Source organism: Chrysemys picta, chromosome 7 (assembly GCF_011386835.1).
Source record: "Chrysemys picta bellii isolate R12L10 chromosome 7, ASM1138683v2, whole genome shotgun sequence".
NCBI classification, from domain to species: domain Eukaryota; kingdom Metazoa; phylum Chordata; order Testudines; family Emydidae; genus Chrysemys; species Chrysemys picta.
Genome location: NC_088797.1, coordinates 19699559 through 19717136, shown reverse-complemented (window position 1 = coordinate 19717136; position 17578 = coordinate 19699559). Strand labels below are relative to the sequence as shown.

At 46.7% G+C, this 17578-nt stretch overlaps 1 protein-coding gene across 2 annotated transcripts in view; it reads right to left on the bottom strand.

Moving 5' to 3' along the window:
• Window positions 1-17578, bottom strand: part of GRIP2 (glutamate receptor interacting protein 2) — a 472776-nt gene that overhangs the window by 271268 nt on the left and 183930 nt on the right. The window contains exon 1 of one of the 2 annotated variants that reach the window (XM_065550900.1): window positions 4388-4421. The exons of the other annotated variant lie outside the window; for it this stretch is intronic. Coding sequence (XP_065406972.1) covers window positions 4388-4406 — 19 coding nt within the window. The 5' untranslated portion in view covers window positions 4407-4421. Of the gene's footprint in view, window positions 1-4387; window positions 4422-17578 lie in introns of those variants that run through there. 2 annotated transcript variants of the gene reach the window in all.

Genomic DNA, 17578 nt, shown 5'->3' with positions numbered 1-17578 from the left:
TAAAAATACGTATATATGAGACTAACACCCAAAGGCCTCACTTTAAAAGAGCTGGCTGAGTGAACACTGCTCTGTATCCCTTTGTCCATAGCATGGCATGCTTATCCAGCATACGTGAGATAAAGTGGATGGTGCCAATACACTCATTCTCTTTCATACAAACGGAGGGAAGATTATGAGAGTGTATGAATGGATTTCATGTAAAATGATCCCTCTGCCTCCTCCAGATAGACCTGGATACCGATTTTGTACTCGAAGATTGCCGACAAGTACTGATATTGACACTGACACTAAACCACATTTGCTACCTGTTCTACACAGGAACGATCACAGCAGTGATGCTGCCATGTAACAGAGTGTACAGATGATGAGTCTACAATAACTATTCATCTGTTTTCATCTGGAAATCTCAAGGACTTTAAAGTTAATTAAACTTCACCACCACCTCACACTTTCAGTGAGACGGGTATGATGATGATGATGATGTCCATTTACCGGATGGGTAAACCGAGGTACAGAGCGCAACTCAGTGGCATAACCCAGGAGTGCCAAACCCCAGTCCCTTGCTCTAAAGAGAGCTCACATGGCCTTTATGTTCTACCATGTTAATGATAGTACAGAGCAGTTGTGATTTCATTTACTCTCCTGATAGCTGAGATATGGCAAATACCATTCTTTAACTTTGTGGTCATTAACTAAATGGAAGCATACTGAACACTTAACCAGCAAGAAAAAATCCCATGAAGAAAACAAACTTCAAAAAACATCCAGTTAGTTGTTCAGAAGGAAAAGAAAATAAATCTAAACTGGCAAAGCCCCATCACAGTGGCTAAGCAAGCTGAATTAGAACAGAGAGGGTTGCAGGGCCACTAGCCATACTGAGAATTTCTAACAGTCTTAAAAGGAACTATAATCAATTGTACAAAAGGAGTGGCAAGACTTTCACTTTCCATTTTCATACCTTTATATTATCCTTAACCAAGCACTCCTGATTGCTACCAAACACTCTAGATAGCTCCAGGCATAGCACACCTGCTTACTGATTAATATTCCATTTACAATGCACCTCCTGGACATTCCTGGAGCAATACACTTTCTATGCTCTGCCCCGGTGTGTCCTTGATTTCTACTCATTTCACGGGCAAATGAATGGAGGCCAGCAGGATCACAGAAGAAGAAAAGGGAAGGTGATACATAACCCCCTGGAATACTGCCAGGCCAAGGATGAGTCTCAGAAGCAACTGAAGATTGTTAGAACATCCTTTCAAATCAATGCTATGTAGGGTGACCAGATGTCCCGATTTTATAGGGACAGTCCTGATATTTGGGGCTTTTTCTTATATAGGTGCCAATTACCACCCACCCCCGTCCCGATTTTTCACACTTGCTATCTGGTCATCCTAATGCTATGTAAATAACCCCTTTTGTCCCATTGACTTGAATGGATGTGCCATTAAAATGGATTCTGAAATGCCCCACAGCAGTGAATAAGGTTAACATGGACATCTTCAGCAACAACAGCCTGGTGTGTAATTGTGCATGTCAGCATCTTGAAGTGGCAACTAGTGCCAGAGCAAATCAGTGTGAGCGCATTGTTGTCAGTCCCCAGCAACACAGAAGATAATGCAGCTCACCAGTGCAAGCCCTTCAGAGAGCAACCGTGTTTCTATTTTATAGTGTGTGCTCAAGGAGGATGATAACTATCTGGTACAGCACAGACAGTGCTGATGTAATCTTCCCCAGTAGAACATGCACTGCCATTCTGCTTTTATCCTGACTTGAAGGAGCCACCTCTACATGCAAGAAGGGAGTTTATGCTCCCTGCACAATCAGATCTTTGGTCTCTCTACCGCAGGAGTGGGCAAACTTTTTGGCCCAAGGGCCACATCTGGGTATGGAAATTGTATGGTGGGCCATGAATGTTCACGAAATTGGGGGGTTGGTTGTGGGAGGGGGTGAGGGCTCCAGCTGGGGGCGTGGGCTCTGGGGTGGGGCCAGAAATGAGGAGTTCAGGGTGCAGGAGGGGGCTCCGGATTGGGACAGTGGGCTGGGAGTGTGTGGGGAGAGTGGGTGCTCCAGCTGGGGATGCGGGCTCTGGGGTGGGGCTGGGAATGAGGGGTTGGGGTGCAGGAAGGTGCTCTGGGCTGGGACCAGAGGGTGGGAGGGGGATCAGGAATGGGGGTTGGGGCACGGGAGGGGGTCAGGGGTGCAAGCTCTGGGCGGCGCTTACCTCAAGCAGCTTCCGGAAGCAGTGGCATGTCCCCCCTCTGGCTCCTACACGGAGGCACGTCCAGGCAGTTCTGCATGCTTCCCCGTCCACAGGTGCTGCTCCTGCAGCTCCCATTGGCTGCGATTCCTGGCCAATGGAGCTGTGAGGGCAGCACTTGGGGCAGGGGCAACGTGCAGAGCCCCCTGGTTGTCCCTACGCATAGGAGCCAGAATGGGGACATGCCTCTGCTTCTGGGAGCTGTACGGAGCCACAGCACATGTGGAGCAGGGCAAGCCCCGGAACCTGCTCCCCAGCAGGAGCTCGAGGGCCGGATTTAAACGTCTGAAGGGCCAAATGTGGCCCCCGGGCCGTAGTTTGCCCACCCCTTGACTACTTAGCCTGTCAATAAGAGTTCCAAGTGAGGATTGGGGGGAGTTTCTCCATCCACTTGGAACTGAATTGAGACTATTAACACAATTTTCTATAGGCTATCAAGAAGCCATCCGATCATAACAATGTGTAATCGCTAGAAACAGCAGCAGGCCTTTCTCAGACTTTGAGAAACACTACGACATGGTGAGGAACACTGGCAAAGGAATTTTGGGCTGAAGTAAGAAAGAGGCCTCTAGGACTAAACTGGATTAAGAATGTAGGCAAACCCTGCAAAGGTAACAGTTCACCACCATACTGTTCTCTTTGCTCTTCTCCAGAGTTTCTTTCCTCAATCTCCCTCTAGTGTTCTTTGGTATGTATTACAGGTACTAACTATGGGTATTTTAGCAGTAAACAGGGCCGGCTCTAGGTTTTTTGCCGCCCCAAGCAAAAAAAATTTTGGCTACCCCCCGTCCCAGCCCTGGGCTCCTCGCCGCACTCCCCTGCCACCCCAGCCTTGGGCTCTTCTCCACCACCCACACCCCCCTGCCTCCCCAGCCCTGGGCTCTCACCCCCCCCCAACTGCACCCCACTCCCGCCCCAGCCCTGGGCTCTCCCCCACAAACACACACACCTCCTGCCGCCCCAGCCCTGGCCTCACCCCCCCCCACACACCTGCACCCTCCTTCCGCCACAGCCCTGGGTAACTGGTAACTCGCTCCCACGGCAGGTCATTCAGCAGGAATTTTAGATGTGCACAGAACACAGACAGGATTGGTTCCCATACGGTTACAGAACTACAATAAAGTGGAACAATTTTCAGCTTGTGTGATTGGAGGATATCTGGATGCATATTATAAGACTGTCCTACATAAATGAGGAAAAGTTGAGGTGCCTTTATTATTCTTTTGTTCCACTCTTTCTCTCTATGGGGAATTTGCCAATGCAATATCACTGTCTTCCTTTTAAACAAACAAACAAACAAACAAACAAACAAACAAAAAGGCAATGGCTGTTGAAAACAGCAATTCCAGTCCTAATAACCACTGGGAAGCATTTCTTGCTCAATTTTATCCTACTTTTTCTACAGCAAGTTACAGTGGATCAGTATATTTGATTTGGGAGAAATGAAGTAACAGCTGCCCAAACTGAGCTTGAGCACTCCTGAATTTTGAGGTGTTCAAATCTGGAAGACAGGTGCTGGGGGGGAGGGGGACCTGTGGCTCCGCAGGGGAGCACGGCAGCATGTATGCAGTAGCGTGCAGGCACCGCGCGAAGCCAGACACGCTGATCTGAGTGGCACGGTAAGGGGGCTGGGGGGCGGGGTTGGAGAAGGGGTAGGGGGTTCCGGGGCAGTCAAGGGACAGGGAGCAAGGGGGGTTGGATGGGGCAGAGGTTCGGGGAGGCAGTCAGGGGACAGGCAGCAGTTGGATAGGCATGGGAGTCCCATGGGGTTTGTCAGGGGACAGATAGGGGGGTGGGATCCTAGGCGGGAAGTTGCGGGGGTCTCAGGAGGGGGAGTTGGGGACAAGGACCATTGGGGCTTAGATAGGGGGTAGGGACCTGGGAGGGGGCAATCAGGGGACAAGGACCAGTGGGGCTTAGATAGGGGGTGGGGTCCTGGGGGGCAGTTGGGGCGGGGGTCCCAGGAGGGGGTGATCAGGGGACAGGGAGCAAGGGGGTTGGATGGGTTGGGGTTTCTGTGGGGGGCAGTCGGAGGAAGTGGATGGGGGCAGGTTGGGGCTACTCTCCCTCCCTGTGGAGTGTCCTATTTTTTGAATGTTAAAATATGGAATCCCTACTCACAGTGCAGCTCTCCATTCATAGCAGGCTGCAGCGTGAGATCTCAGCTACCTCACTCCCTCCCCCTTTCCTGTGCGTAGTGGCCAGGGAATGCTGGGAAATGTAGTTCTTTCCCTGCTCTAGGGCTGGCTCTTTAGGCAGGGAGCTAACCAAGGAACTACAGCTCCCAGGGCCCCCTGTTGGTTCTCAGCTCCCATGCTGGATCCCTGCCGCCCCTGCAAATGGGCTGCCCCAAGCACGTGCTTGCTTTGCTGGTGCCTAGAGCCACCCCTGGCAGTAAATGAGAAAGAGAAAGAAAAAGAAAAAGAGGGATATTGTGGAAGCAGAGAGATGTTGAAATGGGGAGGAGAATGAGGCAGTCCAAATTAGTTAAAATCTTAACGTGTCTGATTCAGTTTGATAATCTAGCTGGGATTTAGGCCAGTGATATTTTTCTCAAACTAGTTCCCTCATCTCTCAAAGATTTATGTTCTTTTCCATAAGCAAGAACAGGAAAGAGTTCTGTTCTGGAGATGGTAAAAGAGTATTCTTTCTCTGAGGCAAAAATGAGAGGGATGGCAGCATCACTGACCCAGGAAGAAGACCCCAAAATGTCATCTTTTATCTATTAAAACAGGTATGTCCCTGTCTGCTCCATCTATGCAGCTACTGATTTGTTTAGGAGTATGATTAGGACTGGACCTACACCAATTAGGGTTACCATATTTCAGCAAGCAAAAAAGAGGACGGGAGGAGCCCCACCCTAGCCCTGCCCCCGTCCTGCCCTAGCCCCGCCCCTGCCCCTCCCACTTCCCGCCCCCCTCAGAATACCCAAACCCCCCCCCCCCGCTCCTTGTCCCCTGACTGCCCCCTCCTGGGACCCCTGCCCGTAACTGCCCCCCAGGACTCCACCCCCTACCTAAGCCTCCCTGCCTCTTGTCCCCTGACTGCCCCCTCCTGAGACCCTCCCCCCATCCTAACTGGCCCCCTAGGACCCTACCCCCTACCTGTACCCTGACTGCTCCAACCCTTATCCACACCCCCACCCCCAGACAGACCCCTGGGACTCCCACGCCCCATCCAACCACTCCCCACTCCCTGACTGCCCCCCCAGAACTCCCGACCCATCTAAACCCCTCTGCTCCCTGTCCCCTGACTGCTCCGATCCCTCTCCCCACTCCTGCCCCAACAGCCCCGTCCCCAGAACTCCCATCCCCCCCACTCCTTGTCCCCTGACTGCCCCCTCCTGGGACCCCTGCTCCTAATTGCCCTCCAGAACCCCACCCCCTACCTAAGCCTCCCTGTTTCTTGTCCCTTAACTGCCGCCTCCTAAGACCCCCCCCCACCCTAACTGCCCCCCAGGACCCTACCCCCTACCTGTACCCTGACTGCCCAAAACCTTATCCACCCTCCCCCAGAAAGCCCCCCCCCGAACTCCCGACCCCCCCATCTCTTGACTGCCCCCTCCAAAACCTCCCTGCCCCTTCTCCGACCCCCTGGCTCCCTTGTTGTTGGCCTTCGCCTAACGTCTCTGTGAACTTGCTCAGGAACGGCCTGAGCCGTTCGTCCCGGCACGCTGGGCAGCAGTGGAGGAGGAGCGGGGGAGGAGCTCCAGACTGTCGGAGGCGATCTGCGAATGCAGGGAGGGAGTGATCTCTGCTGCAGGGGAAGCGGAGGAGGGGCTCTCTCTGGCTGTCGGAGCCCCATGTAAGTGGCACCATCCGGCTGGCTCCCCTGTTAGCCCCGCGCGCTCTGCATGGGGAGGGGAGTTCAGACATTTACAAATTCCCCCCAGACGCTATTTTTAGCTCAAAAAGCCGGACATGTCCGGGGGAATCCGGACGAATGGTAACCCTAACACCAATCATGTAGCGAATATATAAGCACTTTGTGTCATTCCAGACACAATCAATATAAACAGGTTTCAATCATATAAACTGTGATTATCGGGGGCTGTCAGACATTCCTACTGATGTCTGATGCCATCTGGTAAACCTATCTATTGGCTTTGTTAAGTCAGCCAGAGGACTGTGCAGAACATTCACCACTGTGATTTCTGAATGCAACAGAGCAGAATGCAAATCATCCAGCTGGCCTGAAGGAAATTGGTGAATAATGTATCTGACATCTCTGCTGCACTCAGCTCGACTTCCCTCTTCTTAGTGGCATTTCATTCTACCTGAAGGGCCTTTTGCTATTTAGGCCTAGTTCACCAGCATACTACCACATTACATTTAAGTCATGTTGAATCAGGAAAGGCTCCAGCCTTGAACTTTAAAAAGGAGAAAACGTGCTGCTAATGAGAGGTTCTCCTATAGAAAATTCCTTTGGTGATAGTGCACTTCCTCTTTCCCTTAAGTGGAAGGCTTCAAGCAGAAAATCTACCTCTTTAATTTCATTTGGTCTTTGCATTTACTGCCCATATCCCTAGTCCCTGTAGGGGTTAAACATTGAACCTCCGGGGTTTCATGATTATCTCCCTTGCAGTACAGGGGACATTCCTTGGTACATTGCGGTAAAGTGACCAGTCACACTAGCTCACCTCTTTATAACGGGGTTATTCCTAGGTTTTCAGGGAGCCATTCAGAAGATACAGCTTTGCCATGGCAGACCATTGGTCTGTTCCAGGACAGCAATCCCTATGGAGTGGTTCTGGTACTGATACATTGTAGCAGGGACAAAGGGAAATAAAATCAAGTTGATAAACATTTACATTGCAATGTTTCCTAAAATGATGTATCACTGAGGAATTTTTCCTGTTTTAAAAATCATTTATTTTATTCATGGTTTCTAATAATCTCTTGAAAAAAAAGATAAGAAAAATAAGAACAAATTGGTGGGAATATTATCTTTGATAGTTTCCGTTTATGTTATGTCTTTGAGGGATCCGAGTGTGGATCAATTGATGCTTAGGAGTCTATCTTGTTCCCTCATGTAGCTAGGAGATTAATAATAGAAAGAAAGTGAAAGCTAACTAAAAAAACCCACTAGCAATTAAAAGTAATTGGTCCATATGCTGCTCTTCATAGTCACATGGAAGAATTCCATAAGCGCCACCCGAGGCCGTACATGGTCCACAGTGTTGTGTTTCAAGGGCTTCACACAAGCAAAGGTTTGTGCTGAAACCAAACAAGGGTGAAGGTGGAATCTCTGAAGGTTCTGGGTGGTGTGTGTGTTTGTTTTTGGAGAGGGTTTGCCTCCTCATAGTTCTTTGCTCTGCCGCAGGGACTGAATATCCAGTCACCCAACATGGAATCTGAGTCTGGGAAAGGGGTTGTAGAGCCACTGGATGATTCAACTTTTCCCCTTTGAAGTGTTTAGTGAATTTAGTGCTAGTGGATGGCCCAGAAGAGTGCTTGGTATCACCTGTGTAGCACCACACTGCCCTACCAATCTAGAGATACCTCTTCTAGAGGTACATGATGAGATCAATCTTCATGGCCATTCAATCCCTGGCCTCTTTTCTGAGAGTGCAACAGGGTGCCAGTGATGGCAATTCTGTAATGTAGACACCTGCTCACTAGGAACTGGAGTATAGCAACCAACTCACTGCATGTAGACTACTGAACAATAATGATGATATCAACCTGGGGCCTTATTTCACTTGCATGCTCAAGGGTGTCAGGATGGGGAGAAGAATTCAGGCTGAGTTGGATCAGAACCTATGTACAAGTCTCTATACATTAGACCTCCAAGAATGGCTACTTGTATTACTTACTATGTATCACTCTTATCTGATGTCTGCTCTGTCCTTCTCTTCAATTCAGTGACTGGACTGAAGTCTAACCACTTGTTTCAGCGCTTTATCCATCTATGTGTGGTTTCTGTTCCTGAGAGGGATGGATCTATTACATTTTTATTCTCATCTCTTTGTGTGATGCCTGAGGGAGAAAGCTATGTTCATAAATATATTTAAGCAATTTCTGAGGGGTTTACAGGAAGCAAACAGAAAAGCTACACCTTGCTTGGTTTATCTCATTTGTCTTCTAGACACAGATTGTGCAACTCATCTTCAGTAAGCTTTATTTCCTTTTTGTAGTCAAGCTCCAAGTAGTCAGCTGTGCTTTAAGGTTTCATCTCTTCAGAGTTTCATGCCCTGACACCTAGAGACACTGCTCTGACCCATACTTAGGTGACCCACCCGTTATTGGAAGAGTTATATACACTGTTATAATTCATAGAGTTATACCGTCCCATTGGTGCAATTACCCCGTAGCGGTCATTGGGATAGCTGAGCAAAGTTAAACTGCTGCTATTGCATCAATACTGAGATCCTGTGATTTACATGATGGCTATTATTTGTACGTTTATGCTTTCCTGTGAGCATCGTTACCTTGCTACTATTATCTGTGTAGTTAGTTATACCCTCCTAAGGGTATAGCTACATTGCTGGCCATATTAAATTGTCTTCCACAGCTGTAGTTACATTGCTGACTATATCTAAATACTGTGGTTATACCATGCAGTCAGCATGCAGTGGTTGCCCTGTTACTATTAATTATATAATACTAGCCTCCCACTGATATAAATGCCTCACTCTGAGAGTAGGTCACGGGAGTTCCATTGCTCTATGTATAAATAAATAGTACCAGCTTGGTTCTCTAATGTGTTACACTGTTTCTACATCAGTGTAAATCCCAGTGTGAACTGGTATAGAATGGAGAATCAGTCTCTCAGGGCACTGAAATCATCAAACTTTGATAGTTTATTTGACAAATAGGTAAACCTCCAACTCATCCTAATTAATTCAATCTCATAAGAAAAAATGGTTACTTACCTTCTCGTAACTGTTGTTCTTCAAGATGTGTTGTTCATGTCTATTCCAATCAGGTGTGTGCATGCTGTGTGCACAGTCGTCGGAAAGTTTTCCCTTAGCAACTCCCGTCGGGTCGGCTAGGGAGCCCCTTGGAGTGGCGCCTTCATGGCGCTCAATATGTGACCCTGCCTACCCGCCCCCACCTCTGCCGGCTACTCCGACAGAGGGGAAGGAGGGTAGATGTCAAATACTAACTGGCTATAAGGCTAACAATCAATAAAATATGGCCTTCAGTGAAAAATAACATAGTTCTTGGGGTCTGGTGTAGTATATTGGTTAATATTGCAGAGTGAGGGGAATATGGAAAATTGAAGGAGCTATTTCTTCCAAGGACAGTAAACTTTAATGTTGTTATACTGACAGTCAGTCGATATTTATGATCATATGGAAAATATACAAGACATGTTGGTGTAGAGGGATATAATTATCTTACTGGCATGATATTTTGAAGAGATTGTAATTATAAATAATAATAATAATTACATTGTTTTCAATAGCTAGATAGTCTTGTCGTAGTTGTTTTCGGAGGAAACATTTTTTTTTTAAAAGCATGTTTCTAACTACTGGTTTCAGAGTAGCAGCCGTGTTAGTCTGTATCCGCAAAACTGGAAGCCTATGCTATGCAAATGAGAAAGATTCTTCCCATAAATAATTTGCTCTCTGATTCTAAGGCTACCCAGATGATATAGGGTTTGTTTGTTTGTTTGGCTTAAGCGGTGGAAGGATACAATAAAAAGTCCAGAGGCTGTGTTCTCCATTCAGCTTCCAGAGGGAAAGGTATCTTGGCATCATTCTATAGCGACACCTGCTGGTCTGTCAGCAGCAGCCTTAACCAACTTTGCTCATTGCCCTGTCTGGAAGTATTCAAGTCCCTGGGGGTTAGAAGGAAGGGGTTACCCCAGCACGTAAAGCCAGTGCATATTTGTGGAGCATTAGTGGTGGGCTGGGAAGTCTCTTTGGAGGTGTGATTCAAAGAAAACAATATGAGTTCAAGAAAGTAATGTAATGGGCCAAAGGTGAGACAAAGGCCTTGATACTCCCAGCTGGTGGCTATGCATAAAACCATTTGGAAGCTGCTCCCTTGGTACAGAAGTAAAATGAAACGCTTTATCAGCTCCTGAAAAAGAGGAAGAGGGCACTTGGGAGTCCTTACTGACTTTCCTAGCCTCATCTGGCTATGTTTGTCATGACTCAGTGGTTTCCGAGCTGGGATACTTGGCATCACAGATCACATGGGTAGCACCTCACGTGCCGAGATCAGCGTCCCCACCGTTTTTCACACCAATAAAAGCCGGCAAGTGTCTTTCTTTAAACATCAAGAAAAGAAACAAGACATGAACCTACTGAAAATAATCTGCTGATAGAAATCTTGGCACATTTATTGTATAAATATATCACTTAGCAATGAGTGAGAGATGAAACATATTCCCTCAGGTGGCTGCACAGTCTCTTTATATCTTTCACATTTCTTCATACTTTTCCCTTCCTGTGGCGCAAAGGCCACAAACACATGCCGTTCATATTCAGGCTTTAATCAAACATCCACCAGCTCCATTCTGATCTCATGTACACCACTCAAGCGAGACCTTCCAGTGCAGATTCTGTGGGAATGCAGAGACTGTAGGTATTTTTGCATTCGGGTTAATCCCTTTTAATGTTTTCTACATATACTGCCCCTTTAATAAGAGGATCAGGATCTCAAGGCACTTTGCAAACATTAATGATACTTCGCAGAACCCCTGTGAGGTTGGCAAGTATTATATCTGTTTTACAGCTCTGTAAAATGAGACCCCAAGATGTTAAGTGACTTGCCCAGAGTTACATAGCGAGCTGGGAATAAAACCTTGCTGTCCCAATTCCCAATTCCTTATGTGAAACATTACAGACTTCCTGTATTATAAACAAGGATACATCCAACTTTTAAAGAACTGAATTTTTCCTCTCTGTCCACAGTGCTGTTCCCCCCCCCAGAAACTGTTTGACCTGGCTTGAGAGGATAGGGGTTGCAGGAAGCAACACGTGATTGAAACCTGAAACCAGACAATTTTTTTGAGGTTCAAAAAAAGTTCACGTTTTCTCGCTTTTATTTTCAAGAGTCTCTTTTAAATTTATGGTTTTGGCCAGGAACAGGCTCTGGAAGACCACAAGGAAAGTACCAAAACAAAGTTATCTTCTCATAATTTTTGACCTAGCTGGAGCCAACATGTATCAAATTCTCAACTTGATTGCTTAAATTAATAGATTTTAAGGCTAGAAGGGATCATTAGATGGTCTAGTCTGAGCTTCTCATAGACTCATAGACTTCAAGGTCAGAAGGGACCATTATGATCATCTAGTCTGACCCCCCGCATGATGCAGGCCACAAAAGCTGACCCAACCCCTTTCCCTTGACTCTGCTGTTGAAGTCCCCAAATTCTGTGATTTAAAGACTTCAAGTTGCAGAGAATCCTCCAGCTAGCGACCCCTGCCCCATGCTGCGGAGGAAGGCGAAAAACCTCCAGGGCCTCTGCCAATCTACCCTGGAGGAAAATTCCTTCCCGACCCCAAATATGGCGATCCGTAGAACCCCGAGCATGTAGGCAAGACTCTCCAGCCAGACCCTCATTGGCCATCGATACTATTTACCAGCGATGGCACGCTGTTGATTTGACTAAAATCACGTTATCCCATTAAACGATTCCCTCCTTAAACTTATCTAGCTTAATCTTAAAGCCCGACAGGTCCTCCGGCCCCACTGTTTCCCTCGGAAGGCTGTTCCAATATTTCACCCCTCTGATGGTTAGAAACCTTCGTCTAATTTCAAGCCTAAACTTCCCCACGGCCAGTTTATATCCGTTCGTTCTCGTGTCCAGATTAGTACTGAGCTGAAATAATTCTTCTCCCTCCCTGGTGTTTATCCCGCTGATATATTTAAAGAGAGCAATCATATCCCCCCTCAGCCTTCTTTTGGTTAGGCTAAACAAACCGAGCTCCTCGAGTCTCCTTTCATACGACAGGTTTTCCATTCCTCCGATCATCCTAGTGGCCCTTCTCTGTACCCGTTCCAGTTTGAGTTCATCCTTTTTAAACATGGGAGACCAGAACTGCACACAGTACTCCAAATGTGGTCTCACCAGTGCCTTGTACAACGGAAGCAGCACCTCCTTATCCCTACTAGATATACCTCGCCTAATGCATCCCAAGACCGCACTGGCTTCTGCATTTCACAAATCATTAAATTTCACTCGGTTACCCCTACATTGAACTCAATAACGTTTTTGGCTAAAGCATACCCATCTTGATTTGATGACATCAAGAGATGAAGAATCCACTACTTCCCTTGGTATAGTTTGTTCCAGTGGTTAATCACCTTCACTGTTAGCAATGTGTGTCTTATTTTTAATTCAAATTTGGCTGGTTTCAGCTTCCACCCATTGGTTCTTGTTATGTCTTTCTCTGCTAGATGCAAGAGCTCTTTAGCACCTAGAATTTTACCCTGTGAAGGCAGGAGCGCTGGAAGCTTGCTAAAAGTGGGGTAGCCACCAGTGCCCAAATCATGGCTCTGCCCCTCACACCGCCCATTCCCCCCATGGTCCTGCCCTCGCACCGCCCCTTCCCCTGAAGCCCCACCCCCCCAGGCACTGCCTGCTCGCTCTTCCCTCTCCCTCGTTGCTCACCCTTACGGCTGGTAAAAAATGAGAGGGCATAGCCCTCCGACTTTTAAAAGTCCCAGCCCCCCCACCCCTTCTACCCTGTTCTGGTGCCCCTGCGTGAAGATACTTATACATTGTAACCAAATCACCTTTCAGTCTTGTTTTCAATAAGCTAGCCCAAAGGGGCTCAGATAAATGATTGGATAAGGATCTGGACATCAGTCTGGTTATTTGCCCTTGACATCTGAAACTCTGAAGTTCACCCATCAGTATTCAAAAAAACCTTCTCTTGTACTCAGCAGAGAGAGACACACACACATCTGCTACAGGCAGGGCCGGCTCCAGCATTTCTGCCGCCCCAAGCAAAAAAAAAAAAAAAAAAAGGCCAAAAAGCCGCGATCGGCGGTGGCAGTTCAGCGGCAGGTCCTTCGCTCCTAGAGGGAGTGAGGGACCTGCTGCCCCCGAATTGCCGCAGGTGCTGCCCCTCTCCCTTGGCCACCCCAAGCACCTGCTTGTTAAGCTGGTGCCTGGAGCCGGCCCTGGCTACAGGCTAAGCTGTTAGTTAACAGAAATACCTTACAAAAATAGAAATTCTCCCTTTATCCCAAAAGTTCATGACAGATGCCTAGATGTAAGATTTATCTCTACTTGAGTGAACAATGAGACGTCCTGAGATTCTTCCTACTAAGTGACCTTCCTTTCTCTCCACATAGGAATGGATGGCTTTCTTTTTTTCTATCAAAGGTCCTATTAGACTAATACCCTTGGATACAAACTGGATGTTGTCTTGGTATGTTAAATCATATCCTCCTCACAGATCTGTAGCCCAGATAAATGATTTTATGCCTATAGATCATGTTAGTCAAGCTTATGTGAACATTTGGCTTGTCCTCTCGGTATTTGTACGTTTCGTTAAAATTCTTTGATCAGAAAAAAAACCATTAAAAAAAATCATATGCCTATAAGGATATGCTAGAGATCAGAACAGCCATTCTCCCAAAAGCTCTGTCCTCTGCAGTGCCATATAACTGACAGTGCCATCACTTAGATATTTGATGAATCCAAACCATGACCTTCTCAGAGGAAAGTGTACTCTGTACCCTTGCTGCTAATGAATACAATACCTGACCAGAACCTGTCCACTAAGTACCACTCTGACCTATAATGCATAGGATGCATTTCTTGGCTTTTCAGAATCACACTGTTCAACAGCCTTTGCACAAAAATGCCCACTGCAGAATGTTTGTCCTTGATGCCATACTTTGCTTGAAGCCACACTTTCAAATTTAGGTCCCAATCCTGCAAACACACATACACATCACTATTTGATCAAGGTTACACATGTGTTTAAGTGTTTGCAGGATTGGAGACTTAGAAACAGAGCCTATATATTTAAAAAAGTATTAATAACTGCTGCCTACATTTCCAATCCAGCATCTAAACAACTATGTTATTTCAAATGACTAAAAAGAGACACACTTAAGGTGCTAAAGGGCAAGATTTTCCTTCCCTGCTCTCTCAGTTTATCCATGAAAAAATGTGACTAGGAATGTCCACAGGAAAAATCAGTGGTGGAATGGCCAGAGTAGATAATTGCAAAGGTAACTCTGATGGGGCCTATTTTCCTAGCTATTAAGGCAGAAAGCTGTGACCCACAATTATCACCTTTAAGCCACCGGTTCAAATCTGGGCAAGCCTGGTGGGAAAAGCTGCTATCATCAGATGCTTCTTTGCTGGCTTGTTTGAAGTAAGGTTGCAGTCCTAGTTTTTAGTGCCTGTTTGTTCACAACCCAAATCACATATAAATGCAAATATGTGGATGCGGAGAACCATTTGTCCACTCCATCTCTCTATTCATCAAGTATATCCAATTGCCAGTTATATTTCTATATTGCCATCACGGATTTGGTATCCTTCATAGCAGTCGAAGGAGAGAGGGCTCAGAGCAGAATGGATGTGGAAACTGAACTATTGTCTCATCTATAGAGTTGGTCTCTCCAAAACAGGAGACAGAGCAGTATGAGGGGCTGTTTGTATAGGAGCTGGATGCCCCATCGCTGTTCTGTGGTTGAACAGAGGACATCAGTCTGTGGGGTTGTTAATCTGGCACCTTTCGTCAACAGAGAATTACCTTTACATTTTAAAGGTTGTGGCTGGTCCTGTGTGGGTGAACAAGGTGGTGACAGGGAAGAGAGGGGACAAGGGACAATCTTTATCCCCTTGCATCAGTACTCAGGGCTCAGGCACAATCCCAGCACAAGACCTTCTCCAAAGAGGATGGGGAAGGGCAGGGATGAGGTGATTGCTCTGCCCCAACTTCTGCACCACTCACTGGCCTTGCACAGGAAGGAGTGTGTGCCTGGATCCCTGGGGAGAGTGGTAGAGGTCCCACTGCAGTATACACTCTTCCAGAGTCCCAGGATGAGTTCTGGATGAACTGGACAGTCCCTTGATATTACAGTAGCACTTAGAGGTTCAAAACCAAGATCAATTCTAGTCGCATCTGCCCATCTAGCTGCAATAAAAGTGTTCTTTCTAAAACTGTCAGTGGCTGCTTTACTCAGAAATCCCCATGTCATTTAGGACAGTTGCTTTCAGCCAGTCATAGTCTTTTGCAGAATCCTTGTCCAGGATCAATAATTGTCTGAATCTTTCCTGTCAAAGACAGCCACCCAGATGACCCAGGTATCCCTTTCCACACAACTATGGTAGTTGCCCTCTTGGGGTCATCACAAAATCCCAATCTGGAAAGGGTGGGGACTGGGACTGCCAGCCAAACCAGGAGGCAGGACTTGGCCAGAGGATGATAACAGATTGGTGAGCTTGTGGACTAATTGATCCTGGAACTCCTGTTGCTGCTGCTCATTCATGGGCCTTGACTTGTGCGTGCTGCTGTTGCAGAACATCTGCTTGACCTTTCACCAGCATGGCCCGATGTGTCGTCCATTTCACTGAATAGGCTATGTTCCCTCTTTCACCTACAAGGGACAAAGAGCTATCCAATGGAACCAAGGCCCAGTTCTCCCCAAGTTACGGATACACCAGACCCTCTGGATGACTTTAAAAAAAAAAAGTCTTCCCTGTTTCTTAAGATGCTGTGTTTCTTTTAGGCTGGTAGCACAACAAACCAAGCAGAAAACATAAGGCCCACCACAGGCCCTGCTTCTCCCAGTCCCAGACCCACTCTTTCTTTATAGTCACCAGAAATTGTACCAAAAAACCCCCATACATAATCAGAGCAATTCCACAATCCACTCTGGAGTCCTTGTACGCTCCCCAGCCACACCCAGAAGGCTATACCATTCTGAACTAACCAGTTAACAAGGCCCACCTACCAAGTCAACCCTCTTGTTCAATTCTGTTGGTCCTGCAGTGGCAGGGGTATCAAGATTTCCTCATATGGACCAGTTCGGGACATGGAGATATCGTTTCAGAAGGGTTATTCCAGTGAACCCCAATGGGCCTCTAGATCCTATCATGGTGTCCATCACCATGGTATCTAACTGCTACTAAGGGTGTTTTCACTGAGCTGTACAGCAAAGAGCCTGACTTGACACAAATGGAAATTGGCAAAGGAATCAAATGTTACAGAGTGATACACTGGGATGGCAGACTTAGCAAATCGGAAAAAAAACATTTTCCAGCTAAATGGAAAAAGTAGACTCTGAGGAGATGTGGCTACAATTCCAGGAGTTATACAATAATGTCACCTCATAAACTGATTCCAACAGTATGTAATAACTTCCTATAAATGTATAGCCACCCCATTAGAAAAAGGGAAAATTGGTTTCTTTCGGATCATTTTCTCGCTCTTCTCTAATTATCGTGGGGTCTTCCTCAGGGACATAAGCCCTGGCTATGCAACTATGTTCTTTAAAACATATTGCAAGTTTGCATGATGCTTTTGCCTTAAAGCCAGCCTAATCCTAGTTGGTCTTTCGCTGTCAGGGCTTTGCCCCACTCAGGAAATATTAGAAAATGTAATCAAATTAAAGTAAAATAAAAACTCTATTATAATTCAGAGTAATCATAAATTAACAGTATAACTCTCTCCAGCCAGCGGGTCAAGTGATTCAGGTGATGTTGGATACATACCATAGGGACACTCAGAACAGAAGCAGGACTCCAGAGAGTGGCAATTGCCCGTCTTTCCCCAGCCAGCCACACTGGAGAACTAAGGGACACTTTCAAAACTGCCCTGAAATGATAAGCACAAGGTATTTCTCATTCCCTCCAGGAGCGTGGGTCTATCTGTGGATCAACAGAGTTTTTCCTTTGAAGGATTGGGATGGGGACTACACCTTTGGGATAATCAGGGTATTTGCAGCGTGCAAGATGTGAGATGAGTGTGTGGGGATTAATGTGGTCCACTGCATTGTATCCTAACGTGCACCAGAATGTTGCACTTGGCATGCAGAATTTTACTATTTCCCAGGCGACTGTGTGTCTCCCTTGAACCCTGCAGCAATTTACAGTTCACAGTGCCCTGCCTATCATTTTTACATGGAGCCAACATTGTGCATTTCCCTTTCTGCAGGAAGAACAACATGTACTCATTCCCATGGGGTCTCTTCACAGAATATGGATGGCTTCCAAATCGTGTGTGAAAATAGTGTGCTTATGGCCAAGATTTTCAATAATGCTGTTCCCAACATTAGGTTCCTAAATCTAGAAATAGGCCCCTAAATAAATGGCCCAAATCTCAATGGCCCAAATGGCCCAAATCGGGCACCTGCAACTCGCACAAACCCAGATGGCGCAAAAGGT